This window comes from Grammomys surdaster, unplaced genomic scaffold (assembly GCF_004785775.1).
Source record: "Grammomys surdaster isolate TR1022 unplaced genomic scaffold, NIH_TR_1.0 127, whole genome shotgun sequence".
Lineage (NCBI taxonomy): Eukaryota > Metazoa > Chordata > Mammalia > Rodentia > Muridae > Grammomys > Grammomys surdaster.
In genome coordinates, this window is record NW_021604585.1 from 8409096 (window position 1) to 8428693 (window position 19598).

The 19598-nt window shown below is 48.4% G+C and overlaps 1 protein-coding gene across 1 annotated transcript in view; it reads left to right on the plus strand.

The window, feature by feature from the left end:
* The window catches only part of Plekhh1 (pleckstrin homology, MyTH4 and FERM domain containing H1), a 38442-nt gene that overhangs the window by 9630 nt on the left and 9214 nt on the right, over positions 1-19598 (plus strand). The window contains exons 3-19 of the mRNA XM_028788857.1: positions 841-990; positions 4135-4218; positions 5777-5858; positions 5952-6706; positions 10004-10085; positions 10198-10289; positions 11969-12119; positions 12310-12437; positions 12709-12819; positions 13726-13812; positions 14092-14253; positions 14959-15039; positions 15366-15548; positions 16091-16199; positions 17003-17115; positions 17815-17991; positions 18316-18413. Coding sequence (XP_028644690.1) covers positions 841-990; positions 4135-4218; positions 5777-5858; positions 5952-6706; positions 10004-10085; positions 10198-10289; positions 11969-12119; positions 12310-12437; positions 12709-12819; positions 13726-13812; positions 14092-14253; positions 14959-15039; positions 15366-15548; positions 16091-16199; positions 17003-17115; positions 17815-17991; positions 18316-18413 — 2645 coding nt within the window. The remainder of the gene's footprint in view (positions 1-840; positions 991-4134; positions 4219-5776; positions 5859-5951; positions 6707-10003; positions 10086-10197; positions 10290-11968; positions 12120-12309; positions 12438-12708; positions 12820-13725; positions 13813-14091; positions 14254-14958; positions 15040-15365; positions 15549-16090; positions 16200-17002; positions 17116-17814; positions 17992-18315; positions 18414-19598) is intronic.

Consider the following 19598-nt stretch of genomic DNA (forward strand, 5'->3'; position numbering starts at 1 on the left):
ATTATATTATATTATATTATATTATATTATATTATATTATATTATATATTAGTCCAAACTGGCTTCACTGTGCTGAGGGACAAACTGAAACTGCAGTCTGTGTTTACCATGTCCTCATGACTGGTACACACCCATCTGGCTTCCCCTGTCATTCAGGATTCTAGTAAAAGAGTTTCCATTGTCTTTTAGCTGGATCTTACACAGGTATATACAACCTATGAGTATGTATGCATCCCAGGACAGCACAACACGTATGTAGGTTACACGGTCATGTTACAATGTCAGTGTATGAATGCTCCTGCCTGGAACACACAGCCTTCTTGGTTGCTATTGGAGAGAATTTACTGCGTACCCATATACCAGATGTTTAAATACTTCAGAACAATACAGCTAGTTCAAGGTCATTGGGGTTACAGAGTAGGACCCTGTCTCACAACAACAAAACTCTAAATACTCCAAGCCTGACATATGTGTTGTTCTACTTACAGCCCTTTGATGAATGGCATGGCCCTGTCTAACTCTAAGGGGGTTAGGAACTATGAGGAAGCACATAGATGTCCTGTGAGTGCAAGTACCTCTGCCCTAGTGGCGTGGGAGCAGATGCCTTCCTGAAGCCAGCTGCTCAGCCCCTGATGTAACTGGTCTTTTTAGAGTAGCCAAAATGAGTTCTCAGTTGTTAGTTCCTTCTTTGGCTCAGATTAAGGTAGCACTGGTCATTTCATTAATTGGCCCAGATTCCCCTGAAGTATCAAGGGGTTAGCCTATCTCATATTGTATTGGCCATTACACATAGTTCCTGAGTGATCTGAGCCCTTATGAGCACTTGTTGGTATTTTTTAGGTGGGTGTGATGGAAGAGAAGATAAAACTGTCCAATCTGAAGAGCGTGGACTCCACAGGTAGCTTGCATCAAAAGTACCAAGAATTGCTGAAAGCCGTGCAAGGCAAAGACGAGCTCATCAGCCAGCTGCAGGCACAGCTGGAGAAGCAGGTAGGGGCTAATGTGAGGCAGCGCCTTCATTGCCTCTCACATCTGCATCAGTGGGCCTCGCTGTCTCTAGGACCTGAGCTTGAGCCCTGGAGTGACTGGGAACTCATTCTTTCATGTGACTTCTTTTACCTGGCAATCATTAGCACCTTCTTCATCTGTTCCTTAGAAGCTAGGGAAATAGAGAGGAAGTAGACCCCTGGGGAACGTCACCTCAGCTGCTTGTTGCTCTCTAGGGAAATTGCCTGAGTCACTCACACCTTTATACAATGGAGGTTATGAAACCTCTGAGGTTTGGGGAATAATTACCTCTAGGTATCTGTGTACGATATCAGACATGTGGTTGGGACTTGGTAAGGAGATCTTTTCTGGCTCTGTGGTGGACTTGTGCCAGGCCATCATGAGCTACTTGATACTCAGCTGTAGTGTGACTGAAATGGGATAGGACTGGATTGTCTGCAGCTGGTTGGTCAGTTTCTCAATGAACCCGAACAGGCAGAGAACAGAGTTCCCACTGAAAACGGAGACTTCCCATGAGTACATGGGAGCCTAACACACCACTGTCCAGTATGGAAGCAAGTTAACATTCTTGCTTCCAGAAGCCCTCTGGCCCTTCTTTCTGCTACTTCCTGTGCCCAGACTTCTCCCTTCAAGGTTTTATAAGCACCATCATGTAGCCCAGTCTGGCTCTGAGCTCCTTATCTTCCTTCCTCTACCTTCCAATTTCTGGGATTATGGACATGTCGCAGTTCCATCTCCTTTGTCATTGGCCTCATCTACTCAGCTTTCCCTGGTGCCATCTTGCCATCCATTCCCCACAACAAGCCCAAGGATAGAGTTGAGAGACTGACTTATCTGCATGTGTATTTGCTGTAAAGGTTCCAGTGGATTTAAGCAGTCCCTTCGAGTCATTGTGGGTGAATGGAAATTGTCAATACCCACTGAACACTCCCTTACTGGATGTTGCTTGTATGCACTGATTTTAGAAATGTTTTTTCCTTTGAGTGGCTCAGAGTCGGAAGAAGTAGCAGCATTCTGATGGTTGGTGGGGTAGAATGACTTGCTCCCAGGTTAGGATTATAATCAGTAGGGAAAGATCAGCCTGTACTGAGCGGATGTTAGAGAACAGAAGTCCTCTAGCTTTTTGTATAGAGCCAAAGAACGCAAGCCATATCGTCAGTGTTGCAACTGCCCAGTTCTGCTGTTAGAGTGTGAAATAAAAAGTGATGATCTGTACATGAGTGGGCATGGCTGTGTTCCAATAAATCTTTATCTATAAAAAATATGTAGGAGACAAACAGGTGGAAGACTTGCGCTTGGCCTCAGGGCTACTGTTTACCAGCCTTGAACTAGGTGGCCTTTAAGGTCCTTCCAGGTCTGAATTACTGATCTGAGGTCTTCATTCCCAGATCCTTTCCACAGCCTTCTGGTTTGGAGCTTGTGTCTGACATCTGAGAATTGTCAGGCAGTCTCCCCTAGTTTAACAAGAGTCATTTCTGCTCAGTTCTGAACAACTCAGGGGCCAACACTTGCTTCATGTTGTTTAGGTCCAGAAGTAGTTCTCATCATAAGCTAGCTGATACCTGTGCTATAAGCACTGAACTCTGTACTCTTATTTCAACTCAGAATGACCCAACAAGAGAGGGATAGCTTATCTTTCATTTTAGAGGTGGAGTAGACTCAAGCCCAGAGAGATAGGTTCAGTGCCTGGTATTTTATAGCAGGAAAGTTTCATGTAGTCAAACCTCTCATTTCATTTCATTCTAGGCTTGTGTTTAAGCTCTCCCCCAGCACTGACACTCAGACTCACACTCTCAAGCATGGTGGTCCTGGTGCATGACTGGTCTCCCACTCGGCTCAGTTTTCACTATAATGTGGTGGCTGTCCCAGAGCCTCAAACCCAGAAATCAAACCCAGTTGAGCCTGGCCTCAAACCCAGAAATCTGATGGCCTGCCTTCCTAGTGCTGGAACAAAAGGCCTGGCTAGATGAACACCTTTTCAATCATTGATTATTTTGAGAAATACTGCTTCTATGCTCATTTAGCTCTTAAAAAAAAAAAAAAGTAGGGATAATGTATGCTATAGTAAAAAACAAAACAACAACAAAAAAAAACCAAAACACACAAAAACCCCCACAACATCCAGAAGGGTCTAAATGCTAAGTGGCATTAACCTCTCTCCCCAGCGTCCCTTCCCACTCTCTCTGGTCTCTGTGTATCAGACTCTCATTTTGTGGTTGTGCCATGTTTACTTAAGTAACTCTTGTCAGTGGGCACTCAGGGTAGCTCAGGTTTTGGATTCCTATGTTGTGTTGCTTTCTCAAATAGTATTTCAATGAGTGTTTCCTATGTAGTGGCTCTGTTAGGCCAAGGGTATGCATGTGTGAAGTGATGTTGTCTAACCTTGCATGTTTGTGCTAGCGTTGCTCCCAGTACTCTTGACATTTGGGGGTAATATCAAATTAGTCTGATCGAGGGAGATGATGTCCTCTGTATCTGCATGCTTAAAACCATGATTGTGTTTTCACAACCTTTCATGGGTTCTTTCTTCGTTGACTTTCTGTTCATATCCTTCGCATGTTTATTTGACTGTTCATGATAAATACCCCTTTGTGTGTTGTTTTTGTTATAAATCATCCTTAACCAGTCTTTTGTTTCATTTTGAAAACAGGTCTCTATATTTGCCCAGGCTGGTCTTGAACCTGTGCTTAACTGCTCTTCCCACTTCAGCCTTGTGTACAGGGGAGGGCACACTGCCTACCACCATGGCCGCCTTCCACTGGTGTTTCAGTTTCTTCAGCTGCTTCCCTTTTGCCACACAGTAACTTATTGTGATGATACATGTATTTATTATTAGTTTTTTTTTTCTTCCATGGGTTTTTAGAATTTGTATTATGCTTAGGAAAAAGTCCTTCCCATTTTAACTTTTACTTGTTTTAATCAGGATTTTGTTGTATAGTCCAGTCTAATCTTGGGATCCACCTGCCTCAGCCCCTAAGTACTGAGAATATATGTGTCTGGGTGTCATGCCCAAAAAGAATATGTTTTTAAAAAGTGTAATGGAATTAATTTTCTTTGCTGCGGCACCACGTCCCATCACTGGGTTTCTCTTCTTGCTATAATTAACCAAAGGCTGTCTCTTTGCAGAAGCAGACAAGAGCTGAAGAAGCCAAAATTGTTCAAGAAAAAGCTGCAAAGATCAAGGAATGGGTGACAGTAAAGTTAGCAGAGGTGAGTTAAAACCTCAGCCTGAGGGTCCTGCTGGGCCCAGCCTCTGCCTGACCTTCATTCTGTGAACCAGGGTCCTGCAGGGCTGAGGTTCAGACACACCCAGTTCCATTTTCCCCTTCTCTACTTTGTCTTTCTAATCATTTCCCTTTTCCTTTGGTCTGGGTCAGCCTTCCAGATGCCTCCTTCTAACCTGCTCCTGGATTTGAGGTTGGGAAAAGGGATTAGAAACAGGAAGTTTCCAGAATCCTCTCAGCTTCTTTTCATTGAGCACACTCACGATGCCGTTTATCCTTTCTCCTTTCTCTTTTTAAAAAATATTGTAGAGCGTGGGCTGGAGAGACGGCTCAGTGGTTAAGAGAGGGCACTGCTCTTGCGGAGGGCCTGAGTTCGGTTCCCAATACCTGAGTTGAGTAGCTCACAACTGCTGTGCCACCAACTCCAGGGGCTCCAACTCCCTGGCTTCTACAAACACAGAGACACACAGAGACACAGACACACAGAGAGACAGACACACACACACACAAACTAAAAATAAACCTTTTTTTTTTTTAAGAATTGTGGTCAGTCTTGATGTTGTGACACACAATGCCAGCACTTGGGAGGCAGAAATCTGTGAGTTTGAGGCCAGCCTGGGCTATACAGTGAAACTCTGACTCAAAAACCTTGTGATAAAGTATACATAAACTTTACCATTTTAACTGTTCATTAATATCCACTGCAGAGGTGCTAAGCACACACACACACAGTACAGCATATTGTGTGTCCCTCATCACCTGTTTCCAAAACTTCTTCTCACCCCAGACAAGCTGCTCGCACCGAGCTCCTCTGGCTGTCTGCTCTCACAGCCCCTTTTCCTCTCGCCGTGGGTTTTGTAGTTCATCACTGGCTACAGCTGGGTTCAGGAAGCCGGGACTAGACACTACAGCATCACCAGCAAACAAACAGTCCCACTGGACTGTGAGTTCTTGGGGACAGAATAAATGCCCCCAACCCCACTGTCTGGCCCTTGATGCAAAGTGTTCGAGAAAAGTGTGTTGGGCTTAGTTTAATAGACAACTGCTGTCTGTTAAACTAAGCAGCTTCAGAATCCTTTCAGCAACCCACTCAAGCGAGAGATGGCTTTCTGTGTATGTGGTGTATTTCACAATTTTAAAAAGAAGAAAGAAAGAAAATGAACAGTTCTAGGACAACAGCACAGGCTACACAGACTCGTCTACAAAAACAAAAACACAGATCCAAGTCATGGTGTGTATGCGCACACACACACACACACACACACACACACACACAGAGAGAGAGAGAGAGAGAGAGAGAGAGAGAGAGAGAGAGAGAGAGAGCATGAGAGCAAGAATGTGTGTGTACAGGGCCTGTGAAATGATACCACATAGTATTTTTCAAAGATGTGTACTTTTGGTCCTTTTTGGATTATGCAAATGAACAAGCAGGGGCTGGGCATTCTGTTTCCTTACTGCTAGGTATTAAACCCAGGCCTCCAGCTCTGGGCAAGTGCTCTGCTGAGTGACACAGCCCTCTCAACTTTCATTTTCTTTTTGCCCAGCTTGAAATGGAGAATCAACACCTGAAGACGTGTAATCAGCAGCTAGTGGAGCAGGTGGCAGCCCTTCAGGATGCTCTTGAGGGTAAGAAGGCAAGGTGTTTGTATGCACACCAAGACGTGCAAGACAGAATGAAAGACTTCTCAATGGATGTGCCTGGCTTTGCCTCACCCACAGATCTTCGTATGACACCTTCAGAGGAGCGGCTAGTCGCTCCTGAGGGAACCCCAGCGGAAGATCCTGTCTCTTCAGGGCCAGGGACCCAGCCTGTGGAGCAAGACAGTAATCCCCACACCCAAATTTTGAAGGAGGCAGTGCCTACACCTTCTCTGGGTACCCTGCAGAGCAAGGACTTTCTGTCAGAAGCCAGAAGTCTCGAGGATTTAAGTTTCACCATGGTCCATCCTGGGGAAATAGCAGAGGCCAAGACCCTTAAATCTCATCTTCAGAGAGAAGACTCTCCCAGTCAGCAGTTCATGAAGCCCGGCAGCCCCAAACATGGGTCAGCCTCTTGCAGGGAGGGTCTGGTCACTGCTCAGGGAGGGACATTCCCTGGGACCAAGATCTCTGCCAGGGAAGGTGGTCCTGGGAGTAGCCTGACACTGCCAAAGGTGCGGGCTCCCAGCATTCCCCGGGACAGCTTCCAGGTGGCCAAAAGGCACCATAGTCAGCCCCAGGTGGGCCCTGGTCATTTTGACCATGTGGTAAACATTGAGATTGGGGCCCTGTCAGCCCTCCACTCATCTGGCTTCTCCAAGGCTGAAGCCAGAGCTAAAGTCCGGGAAGAAGCAGAGAAGATGGAGATGGAGGAGCTTCCTCCAGCAGGGAAGCAGGAAGAAAGAAAGAGCCTAAAGTCCTGCAGAAGTGAACTGGAGGAAGTGGAACTGGAGAACAAGCCCCCTACACCCCCACTGCACCGGTTTCCATCCTGGGTAAGTGACCTCTTCAGGGTTGGGCAGGGGGCAGAGCCAACCATAAGCACTGAGAATATCCAGGGCTGAGCATGAGATAAGGCTCACAGCAATTGTGGTGTGGCTGGCAGGCAGGCCTGCCTGACCCACTCACCTAGGCAGAGCAGAGCCAGAATCTGAAATGATACGTGACCATGCCAAACCGGGTGTTTCGTGCATCTTCTTTCACTTTGATTCTGAGGTGACAGCTGTGGAAGGGAAGAGCTGTGCCCAAGATCAAGCCACTGTTCAGTTTCTACCTATGAACCTGGGCAAGTTACTACGGCTGTGGATCAAGTTTTCTATCTCCAAAATGGGGGTGCTAGTGACTAGTAATAGGAGTTGTTAATTTATTTACACTTAATTTGGAGGAGGGGTCTCATGTGCCACGGTTCCCATGTAAAGGTCAGAGGACAGCTAACGAGTCAGTTTTCTCCTTTCACTGTGTGGATTCTGGGAATCAAATTCAAATTCTCAGGCTTGGTGGCAAGTGCCTTTACCCACTGAGCTATCTGGCTGTTCCTACTAATAGAGTTTCTAGGAGGATTAAATGTGTATTGAGGGGCTGGGGTGATGGTTTAGCTCTTCCTAAAGACCCAGGTTTGAGTCCCTGCACCCCCATGGTCCTAGATCACAACTGTCTGCAACTACGGTTTCAGGAGCTCAAATGACCTCTTCTGGTCTCCTGAGGCACCAAGTGCACACGTGGTGCTCACACAGACATGCAGACAAACCTCCCTGCATATTAAATAGTTAATTGCAGCGTGTATTGAACAAGGGCCTGTAAGTGGTGAGTGGTATGTCATTGCTAGTTTTGTCCCTGAGCCTTAGCTTCCTTATAGGTAACATTCTATACCATGACATGGTGTCTAGGGTGGAGATGGGGTCCAGATGAAACGGAGCTGAACACACACTGATACAGGGTGAAGGCAGATGATGGGGACAGGGTCTTTCTACTGCTCTGCTTCTCTGTCTGACATCTGTGATAAAGGTTAAAAACAGGGAGGGTCGGGTATTCCTGGCTTACAGATTGCTGATGGGATAACACAAAGGCCTGGCGCAGAGCCTGACATTCAAAAATGTCCTCATCTTCATGAGGGATTAGGTGCTATTCCTCCCTCTGGTAGGTAGGAAACTGATGTCTACAGTGCAGCCACTTCCCAGGCCATGCTGTTAATGAAGGAATGAGGCTTTCAGTAGAGGCGAGGCTGCCTTGAAGCACAGCCCCAGCACTCTACCTGCTCGGCTCCCCGGGACATGGCCTCAGAGGTCAGACTTAATCGAGCCCAGTGCGACAGGTGTGTATGAGTGTTGAGCAAGGTTGGAAATCATGACAGTGGGTGACGAAGAGTAGTGTCCCTGGTGGCTAGCCCGGCTTTAAGCGGTGGCTGCCGGCTCCTGCTGTTCATTGCTGTCTTATTCTACAGCCCTGAAGCTATGATGGGGGCAAGGGGACAATTAGGGTGCTGAGAGAGGAGTTTGTTCAGTAGGTGTTACCTGAAAGAACTGTTGTTCACATCACCATTTTCCCAGAAAGTAGCTACTCACTGTGGTGGTTGAGAGTGGTTCGTACATTTTGCACAGACATGTTAAGGTGTATACGTGTATGTATGAGAGAGAGAAAGGGCGGGGGGAAAAGAGGACAAATAAACAAGAAGCTTTAGCCAGGTGACCTGGGACCCTGAAGTCCCAGCACTCAAGGGTGAGAGAAGGAGTCTAGACCAGTCTCAAGGGTGAAAGTGGACCCAGGAGTCTAGTCCAGTCTGGCACCATAATGAGATCTCTCAAAAAGCAGACAGCAGAAGTCCAAGTGCAGCCCCTTTCAGCTGCCCTGGGGTGAAGGTGTTAGGGCTCAGTGTCAGGTCTTTCCACTGAACCCCCACTTCCATCTGGCACCCAGGAACCCCAGTTTCCAGCAGCACAGTATAGGGAGAGGTTGTCTCCAGTTTTCAGTCCCTTTGTAACTTGCTTCTGAGGGAAAGAAGACATACTGCCAGCTCACCCATGGTCCCTAGAGAAGCTTAGGTGTCCCCCTCAGGGCAGTGACCACCAGCAAAGTCTGGAATTCAGAGAAGGACATCCTTAGTCCAAGTACTTGGTGGTGCAGAATACCTTCCTTTCCAGGTTGTAAGCTCTTTTTCACTTAATCCTCTAATAACTGTGTGAAGGAAACCCTCAGTGGCCTTTGTCCAACAGAGCTATCTTTTGTTTGACCTTCCCCCAGCCTTGAGTTTCGTTTCCTTTATGAAGTGGTGCAAGTCCCTGCATGATCACCATGGGCAGAGAGCTACACCAGCTAGTCCTCACAGTTGATGTAACTGCCCTGCTTGAATGTCTCTGCCATCCTCCACCGGTTTTGCCACCGCTTCTGTTACCTCAGCATATCATTCTACATCACCCTCATCTGCCCCCCTCTTGAGCCACACCCCAGTATTCACTCCAGTCTCTTTCTTAGTTGCTTCTCTGGTCCAGCATGTCGGACTTTCCTGGTCAGCCCTATGACTCATCAGTCACCTGAGAGGGATTTTGCATTCCCTGTCAGAGTAGTGGAGCAAACAGCTCTGGAGCAGCCTGGGAAGGGCCTTCTAGGCTGTTGGAGCAAACTCTCTTGCTCTAGAGTCGGCTTCAGCCTCAGGGGCATGCATAGTCTAGCATGTAGTTAGTGCCAGAATTTTCTGCAGCAATGCTTTACTATAGGGATCTGGAGCCTCGTTGGGCTACAGTAGCTTTGCTGGGCCTCAGAAGCCTAACATATGCACACAGCTACTGTAGGAAGCTAATGTACTCCATCCCCCATACAGCTGATGACAAAAGTGTATCTGTCGCCCTGTGGCTCTCCCTTCCTGTCAACACTCTTAACCTCTGGGGTTGACACCCAGGGACCCAGGGGTCTCTAAAACAGGCCAGGATCCAAGAAATGGAGAGACAGGTTATTGATCAGCTCTCTTTGAACCTTCCTTGTCTCAAGGGAAAGGGTGGAGGCCCGAGGGAGTGAATATCTGTTGGGCATGGATTATGTTTATATTATACATTTATTTGTAGTTGTACATTATAGTATACATTACTTAATTTGATTCCATTAGCAGACTCTTAAAAAGTATTTTAGACCTAAGAAATTAAGGTTTAGAAATGAAGACATTTGTTTAAAATCCCTTAGGCAGTAGCCAGCTCTTCCTGAGTGGTGAACTCAGTTCTGCCTGTCCCTGTCATGTGTTCCCTCCACTTTCTTGGAAGGGCGGAGGTGAGCATAGTCCTGACCGTCTGGGACTTTTCTTTCAGGAAAGCAGGATCTATGCGATGGCCACATCTGGCATGCAGCTGTCAGATGTGTCGTCCCGACGAAGTAATGCTGCCTGCTGCGGTGAGTACAAGTGGGGTATGAAGGACCTACAAATCTTTTGCCCAGCTGCCTCCCTGAGCTTCTGGCTGAGTTGTGCCTCCTGAGTTCATCACCTCCCTCTTTCTCCCCTCAGCTTTGGGGCCGCCTGCCCTTGCATTCCCTGGAGCTTTCTCTGGCCTTGTCTACAAGAATGTCACTGTGCCTGTCTACACAGCACTGAAGGGGGTAAGCAACTGCCAGGAATAGAGGGGCTGTCTCCACCAGGAGGAGCCCCTAGTCCCAGGGCAGTGTTCTCATTAGCCAGAGGGTCAGGCACCTTCATATGGTGATCATGTCAGAGAGCTCTGCCTACCTTGCGCAGTTGTTTTCTTTTGGGGAGAAAGCCAGTTTATTCAGTTCACTGTGGGGGGGACCAAGTCAGGCAGGAACAAGAGCACTGCCCACCCATCCTTTTGTCATACTTGATAGTTTATTATAAAGATTCATCATGTAACTGCAATGTGATATTTGTATCTTTTTGCCACTCGCTTTTGTTTGCTTTTGCAGTGTCTGAGTTAGAACATAGGGCCTCTCTTGCTGGACCACTGTCCACACTGACCACTGAGCCACACTCCCAGCTCTTGTTATTCCTTCTTAAATCATATTAGTAATATTAGCAATGCTTGAAAAAGCTTTTTCTTAGAAGAATAAAAACACAAACGTTTCCCTCACATTGCTTTCCTCAGTTCCTAACCTCAAAGCCAACACTCGTCAACACGCGATGTTTACTCTGCAAGGCCTTCTGATGCAATTGCAGATGACCTGCAGATATGCATGTGTGACCTGTGCATATCTCTCCTTCCTTCCTTCCTTCCTTCCTTCCCTGTCTCTCCGGATTCCACTCTCCTCCTGTCATACATGTAGGCAGACACGCACGCACGCATGCACGCACAGGGATGCTGTGCACATTTACGCCTCGGTTACTCACCTAACCGAGTCAGCTGTGTGTATCTCTAGAGTAGACAACACTCTACCTTAGGTCTCCCTCCACTGGTTTACAGTAGATTGTATCCCTCTGTCTTTAAAATATAAATGTTGCAGTGAGCACCACCGTGCACTTCCGTGTTTCTATCAGAAGACAATTCTAGCTAGAGATAGAAATGCTTTAGATTCCGATAGGTTCTGCCAAATTACTTTCTAAACGTGTTCTGTGGGCTGGAGATGTAGCTCTGCGGTAGTGCACTTGCCAAGAAAGAGTGAGGTTCTGTGTTCTATCTTCAGGGCTACCCCCAACCCCTACCCCCACCCCCCCAAAAAAGGAGAAAAGGGAACGAAGATGAAGCAGGCAAGCACCTTCAAGTGCTTTGTCACAATAGGGCATTTTGTTTGTTTGGGCTTTTGTTAGTTGTTTTGAGGCAGTCTCTCTATGTATCCTCAGCTGGCCTCACCATATAGAGCAGGTTAGCCCAAACTCCTCAGAGATCTGCCTGCCTCTGCCTCCTGGGTGCTGGAATTAAAGCCATGTGCCACCATGAGTGAGTGTGCCACCATGATCAGCACTAGAGTATCTTTTGGCTGTGCTCCTGCTGCATTCTTACCACACTGTCTCAGTGTCCTGACCTACACTTGACTTGTGGTATGGCTTTCTAGCCCCCTAGTGGAAGAAACAGCAGCTTTCTGGGGAACCACAGAAGTTGGGGTAGGGGAGTGGGGGACCCAAAGAGCAGCATGGAGATAAGACCACAGGAGTGAGGTCAGAAAGGGACTTTACACTATTGGGGCTACCGTCTGGTCAGCAGTTCCTCAGCTGGGTGGTGGCCTCCTGTTTCCCCAGACAGACTGTGTAGGCATACCAAACTAGACACAGCTGTTGTGTGGAAGCGGCCTTGTTTCGAAGCTGTAGCGGGCAGGCTCCTGTCTTGCAGAAAGCCACACAGATCAGCACTGTGCCTTTTGTGGATGAGTCTTCTGGGTCTGACGACGACTGCGGCTCTCAGGCGAGTTTCCGGATGTCAGTGCCCTGCTCTGAGTATAGGAAGACCAGTGGACTAGGCAGCCCCCGGGCCATCAAGAGAGGTACAGAGAGAGAGAGGGGACTCTCAGTCTTTTCCTGCTTGATCTCTGCCTGGGGTCCCTACCAGTTTTACCCTTAGCTGCAGACTCAGGGGATCCCCGTGGGTAATGAGAGCCTTGCATCTCTGGCCGTGGGTGTTGGAAGGGATGTGGGACCCCAGCCTTGATTCCCGATTCCCTCTCCTCTGGCCAGGGGTCTCCATGTCCTCGCTGAGCTCCGAGGGTGACTATGCCATCCCCCCTGATGCCTGCTCTCTGGACAGTGACTACTCAGAGCCCGAGCACAAACTCCAGCGTACGTCATCGTACTCCACCGATGGGGTGAGCAGAGTCCACGTGTGAACGGGGAAGGGCGCCAGGGCGGAGTGAACCTGAACAGAGGCTGCCTGGGCCTCCGCACCCATGCAGGCAGCAGAGAGGGAGGACGAACCTGGAGAAGGTAGAGAGGAGGCTCTAGTGGGGTTACAGAGACAGCTGTGCACAGACCCCAAGATGAAGGAGACAGAGTTCAAGTCCAGGAACTTCTCAGACCCCAGGAGCCTCATGTGACTCTCCCTTTTGTCCCCTCTTCTCTTCTTGCTTTCCACTTCAGGAGTCACTGGAAAAGTCAGGCTACCTGCTGAAAATGGGGAGCCGGGTGAAGACATGGAAGAGGCGCTGGTTTGTCCTGAGACAGGGACAGATTCTATACTACAAGTCTCCGGTGAGACCTTCCTTAGGACCATAATCACATAACCAGATAACCACAGCCCCAACCCAGAACTGTATAAGGACTGAAGGAAAGGCAGTGTGGCTCAAGGCCTGGCAGGTAGAAGGCTCAACAGCCTGACCGGCCTTTGGAGGTCCTCAGCCACACAGGAGACTCTGAGGTAGTCACCTGTTCTCAAAGTAAGCTGGAGGGACTATCAAAGCAGCCCTGGGCCAGTTGGTTAGGAATTTCCTCTTTCTTCAGAATTGATTTCCTCCCATGCCTGGCCTTGGAAACGGTTGTTCCCAGGCTGCCCTTACCTTTGTTGGATGTTCAAACAGAAAAATTCATTGCTTCTTCTTCCGGTCTGGACTTGAGGAGCCTTGATTGTTGAGAACTAGGTTGGCAGAACCAATCAGGTTTTTAAAAAGAGGACAAAAGGATTTGTCTCTTATGAAATTGATTGCTTAGTAGGTGTTTCTAGCTCCATGTGATGGATTCTGAACCCGTATACCTCAGTGAGAAACATGCCACTAACAATAAGTAATGTCTGTAAGAACACTGCAAAGGATAATAGTGAGTTATGTGTCCTTTGACTAAGCCTCCTGCCATGGCCTACTAAGTAGCTGGGACTGTAGGCACGTCACCATACATAGCTTGGTCAAAGGACTAGGAGGGCTTTATAGATAGGTTTCTGATCCCATTTAAAGTCTTACTCTCCTTTTTGAGATCTTTTGAGGCCTGGGTTAGAGGGTTTCATGTTCCTAATTATGGTTTTATTTTGCTAGAGTAAAAATATAGAACAAGTCACTCATTGTACTACAGCCAGGAAAGCTTGGGAATCACTGTTTCCTTTGAGCCTGTGACCTGGAGTAAGAAGCCTCCAACTCCAGTGTGCCCTCTTCACTCCTTCTTTTACAGAGTGACGTCATCCGGAAACCTCAAGGTCAAGTAGATCTGAACTCTCACTGCCAAATTGTTCGAGGGGAAGAAGCACAGACATTTCAGGTGCGCCTGCTTATAGCAGCTGCATTTTAGATAGACTGTGGTGTTGGGTTTAGATATGGCTGTGACTGAAGCAAAAATGAGGCAAACATAAACATGAATGGATGATATCATACCAGGAGAAGGATGAGAAAGAAGAGACAGAATGAGAGATGAAGGGAAGGGAAGAAAGACAGGGAGGACAGGAGGGGGGAGAACGGGCGGCCAATGGGAAGGCCGGCAAGTTGAAGGATCTGTGTAGTCAGACTGTCACTAATTCTAACCCTCACCCCACAACCACAGCTCATCTCTGGAAACAAAACCTACTACCTAACAGCAGAGTCCCCCAGCCTCCTGGAAGAATGGATCCGTGTCCTACAGAGCCTGCTTAAGGTGCAGGTCACTGGCCCTCCGGCCCTGCATCAAGGGGGCACTAAGCCTACTGTGAAGGGCTGGCTGACCAAGGTACAGTGGAGCTGGCAGGGAGGTAATAGGAGCCCGGCATGGGAGTGCCCAGATATGTTGGCTCTTTTCTCCAAGAACTACATCCCAGTGCTTAGTGGGTTGGCCCTCAAATATGGTCTGGGCATACAAAATGATGGTGGTGACAGTCAGAACAATTACTCTCAAGACAGAAGGAAAACAAATGTTCCTACTTAATGTTTAGGACATTAGTCGTTGCCTCTACAGTATAACTAGCTGTGTCAGGATGTATAAGGGGCATTAACTAGGCAGCATATTAGCAGGGCTGAACACTTAGGGACACTCACTGAGCTCAGCAAGCTAGGTGCTCAGACTGTCCTTCTGGGCCTCTGCTTCCCAGCAGTCTGTAGTTCTTGTATTGAGAGTGCAGTTGCTGCTCCCTGGTGATTTATGGCACATTACTTGGGGTTTCAGACTGCCAGCACCTTTTATTTACCCTGCAGCATCCTTACAACTCTTGCCTATGCCAACTAGCAGGTTCTTCCCCTATCCACACTCTGACTTCCTGGATAATCTTTCACTGGCAGGCCGCAGGTCCCTGAGTGGCCCAACAGTGGCTGGATTACATACTGTAGCAGTCTCACTGTGAGAGGAGACCTGATTTTGGCAACCTTCCTTGTGACCTGTCTTGGCTAGCCCTAGGATTTATTCTGGAGTCCTGGTTCTAATGAAGTCATTTACTTACAGGTCAAGCATGGCCACTCCAAGCTGGTCTGGTGTGCCCTTGTTGGGAAAACCTTCTACTACTACCGGAGCCACGAGGACAAGGTATTTCATGAGCTTCCTAACAATGCCACCTCCAAACCGCACAGCTGCACGCCACTGACAGCAGCCCCCAGCTTACCTCCAACATACTCAAAGTCAGCCGGCCAGCTCCCTCCTGAGCACTGAACCAGCATCATGGCCGGTGTAGTCAGTTGGTATTTCTGAAGCAGTCTTGTGTTTCTGGCCTGGCTGCAAAGCTGCTGCTTCTATCTCCTCACCCTGCTCTCTGTCCACACATACAATCTCCAGCCCCACACAGCCTAAGCATTCAGAAAAGGAGACTCTCCTCTCTACCTGTTGTCCTATTCATGGAAGGCTCGTGTCCACAGAGACCCCTGGGCTGCCTACCTGTGCAGGAGGCTCACATAGAGGAAGTAGATCGATCCTGTGACTCAGACGAAGACTATGAAGCTGGAGGAACTGGACGCTTGCTGTCCTCGCACTGCACGCTGGTGATCCACCCACCAGAGCACAGCCCCACCTACCTCCTCATAGGCACCAAGCATGAAAAGGTAAGGGAGGAGCTGGAATTTTGTGGCCAAGCCTTGACCTGTGTCCTGATTCCCCTTCTCTCCCCTGAGCTTTCCAAATTCAAGTTTATTTCCTCTTGGACACTGAATGGGACATATTCCAAATGGCCAGCAACTCTTCATCATGGGCCATGACAGAAATTGGGAATTTAGGTTTATAGCCACCTGATTCTGTCTTTCTCTTTGGAGTGGTGATCTTGACTCATGCCAGCCAAACTAATGAAAGCCTACCTCCCTCAACACAACCCCACACCCCAAGGCAGGGTCTCACGTAGCCCAGGCTGATCTTGAGCTCTCTGCCTCAGCCTCATACATCCTGGTATGACGTTATTACAGCTAGGCACCTCCATTCCCATCTTAAATTCTAAGCTGCCTTTTTGCGGGGGAGTGGTGAGAATCAAACCCAGAGCCTCATACATGTTAGACAAGTGTCTGTCACTGAGCTATATCCCCTGTCCAAACTCAGATCTTGCCTGCCCTCTTCCTACCACATTAGCACCTGATTCTTTTCTGTCCTTTCCCAGGATACATGGCTTTACCACCTCACAGTGGCTGCAGGGGGCAGCAGTGCCAAGGTGGGCACCGTCTATGAGCAGCTCATTGGGAAACTGATGGATGGTGAGGGCAACCCAGGTAAGGAAAGAGTGGCTGTCGCTGTGTGGGCTGCAGGGAAGTGGCAGGGTACTAATTGAACAAGAAGCTGAGAGCACGGTTAGGCATAAGCTACATTAAGCATGCCTGAGGGAAGTCCCATCCCATGCTCCAGTGTTTTGCCCTCTGTCTTTGGCCAAAACACTGAGGTAACCACTGTGTGTGTGAGGAAATCTGTCTGGGAAACAGACTTTCCAGAAACCTAGGTAAATGTTTTACTCTGTTTAATCTGTAGCTTTGCTAGCTATGCAGAAGACATGGGGATAGGGGGTCTGGGTGGAAGAGGCAGCTGGTTAATCTATAGTTAAGTTCGTTAATAAGTGAAGCTTCAATTTGGATCAGACTAACCTAAGCCTGGGATGTTGGGAGTTCTTATTTTGCTACTAATTCTCAGGGTCTTCATGGACCAACCTGAGGTACCTTTACCTCTGAGAGTTGGTGTGTTTCAGGCTGATATATCTGTTCCTCCATCCTGAAACTGGAAGGCAGGTGTGTCCCTGCATGCAGACCCTGTGCTCAGAAGCACTCACACCTTTGTTCACTTAACCCTTTGCAGCTCCTCAGCAAAGCTTTGGCTGCCTTCCTCCACACTGTGTGTGGGAATGTGCAACTTACAGTACACACTGACATGGCCTTCAGCCTGTAGATGATCAACCCAGCAAAACCATGTTTCCCATAGAGCTAAGCCTCAATCTTCCCGGCAAGTGGAAGCTGGGTCTGGTAGGCAGGAGGTGCATTCTCTGTAGTAAGTAATTGCACTGCTCTCCTGTCTGTGCTTTGTGCAGACTCCCCGCTCTGGAGGCACCCCATGCTGTGCTACAGCCAAGAAGGGCTATGTGCCTCCCTTACCACCCTGCCCTCTGAGGCTCTGCAGACGGAGGCCCTCAAGCTCTTCAAGGTAATGTGGGAGTGGAGCCCCAGCCTGTTGGGTATTGGTGCCCAAGCCTGCACAGCTTGACCCATCCCAGCACAGAAGAGCTATGTGGTTACAGAGTGGCCCAAGGGTTGTCAGAGGAAGAGAAAGTCCCACAGGGTTCCCTTTATGGCAGAATATAACCTTTCTGCAACCCAGGAAGAAGCTCTGGGGAGCTAGGAAATGCCAGCAAAGGCTCTCCCTTGAAGAGTTGCCATTGACCTCAAGTAACAATAGAAAAGGCCCGCTTTGAGAAAAAAAAAAAAGTAGTAATTGCACTACTTTTGGACATCAGAGATTCTGACCTAGTTTACAGTCTTTGTGCCCATTTACATTTTCTGGCCTAAAAAAAAAAAAGAATTTGCTAAGGGGCTAGTATGGTGATAAATGCTCACAATCCGGCACAGGAGGCAGAGGCAGGACTTGGAGTTAAATGCCAGCCTGAGCTACACTGTGCTACCCTGTCTTGAAAAAGTGTTTTCCGCTTGGTATAGGCAAGCTTATATAGTAGAAACATGTAAAGAAGGCATAATTCTGCCCCTCAAGTAGCCCCTTTGAGCCTCACATGCAGAAACAGTTGCTCCCTCTAGAGAAGGCATTCTTGAGGCTCTGCAGTACCAGTGCATGTCACAAGAATAACCAAGTAGCTGTCCCTGCCTGTACCCACTGCCATCCTCCTTCTAGTCCTGTCAGCTCTTCATCAATGTGCCAGTGGAAGCCGCCTCAGTGGACTACCATGTGTCCCTGGCTCAGACAGCACTGCAGGTCTGCCTCGTTCACCCTGAGCTACAGAGTGAGATCTACTGCCAGCTCATGAAGCAGACCAGTTGCCGCCCACCTCAGAAGTACTCTCTTATGCAGGTGAGCATGCGCTGGGACATAACAACTGGCTGGAATCATTTGTTAGAGGGTAGAGATGGTGGTAGCAGGTGCCTGGGCAGGTGTTCTCCAGTTCTAGGCAGTGGCAGCCTCTGTGCTCCAAGTTGCTTGAGCATGGTTGCCTGATGTGTGCATGCTCACAGCGTGACTACCATTCTGGGCAACGCCTGACCAAGGCAGCGATCCCACTACCTGGCAAGGGGGTTGAGGGTCTGGTTGGGGGTGGGGAACAGTGTAGGTTCCGTGGCTCAACGCTGCAATAGCAGGATCGCAGCCCTGACCCACACTGCCTGTGTTCCATGGCAGTGCTGGCAGCTCCTGGCTCTGTGTGCCCCACTCTTCCTGCCTCAGCAGCACTTCCTCTGGTATGTCAAACAGCAGCTTCAGCGCCATGCAGACCCCAGGTGAGTGGAAGCGTGTTCTCAGTCACTCCTACACTACTGACAGGCATGATTCAAAGGGATGAGGGGGAGGAAGAGGTTGAATTAACTACATCTGCCCTCAGATCTGCTTGGGGTTGAGAGACTCACCCATTACTGTGTACACCTGAGCAGGTGGAGATCTGAGCAGACTTTAGCTTTGAACACCAGTCCATGTGTGCTTGGGTATTTGGGGGGCATTTTCATGGGATAGCCATGCTATCCCAAATTATCCCCAAATGTTTACTTCCTCTTCTGGCTTCTGCAAGAAAATATCCATGTAGGGGTGGGGATTAGCTCAACTAGGGCAGGCACATGGCCCTGGGTTAGATCCCTAGTACAGATTTTAACAAGGAAGGAAGGGAGGAATTGGGGAGGGGAGAGGGCAATAGTAGCTTTTATTTGCCTGAAGTAATTGTCATTTCCCAGGCTTGCTGCCTCTGTCAGATAACCTAGGCCTGGTCCTGGAAGCTTCTAGCCTCCATACAATCTCTTCTATGCCTAGAATGTTTTCAGCCTCTGAAAGTTGCTGCTGAATATGCTCACCCCTTCCTAGTTCTCTCTGAGTTCTGGCTAGTTGGTTCAAATCAGCTGTTTTGGCTTAAACTCCTCTCTAGGATGACTGATTCACTCTGGCTTCTCTCTCCCTGCCTCTCCTGAACTGTTCTGCTTAGCCTCATACCAACTTTGGGAATACGTTCTGATCTTCTGGCTCCTTCTCATTCCTTGGCTCATTCTGTCTTCACCTGTATCTAGTTTGTTCCCTGTCTGCAACCTGCCTCAGTAAAACTCTGCCTATAAAACTGCCTCCTCCTCTTCCTCTCTGCACTGCTCTCTCTCAAATAGCTTTTTCCTCTCTTCTCCTGAGAGTTGGGCAGATCCTATTCTGATTGACCACTTTGTCTGCCACTCAGTTAGACATCACTTTCAAACATGGGTGCTTCCTTATACCTTACCTTCACTGTTTTCAATTAAAAGTATATGCTAAGGGTGTGCCACTATTCCATCAAGAATGATTAAAGGTGTGTGCTAAGGGCTGAGCCATACCACCACTAGAAACAGAGCTTTACAGTAAATGACACAATCTCGGAGTTCCCATTGTGATCAGATATTCAGAAGGAAGGAAGGAAGGAAGGAAGGAAGGAAGGAAGGAAGGAAGGAAGGAAGGAA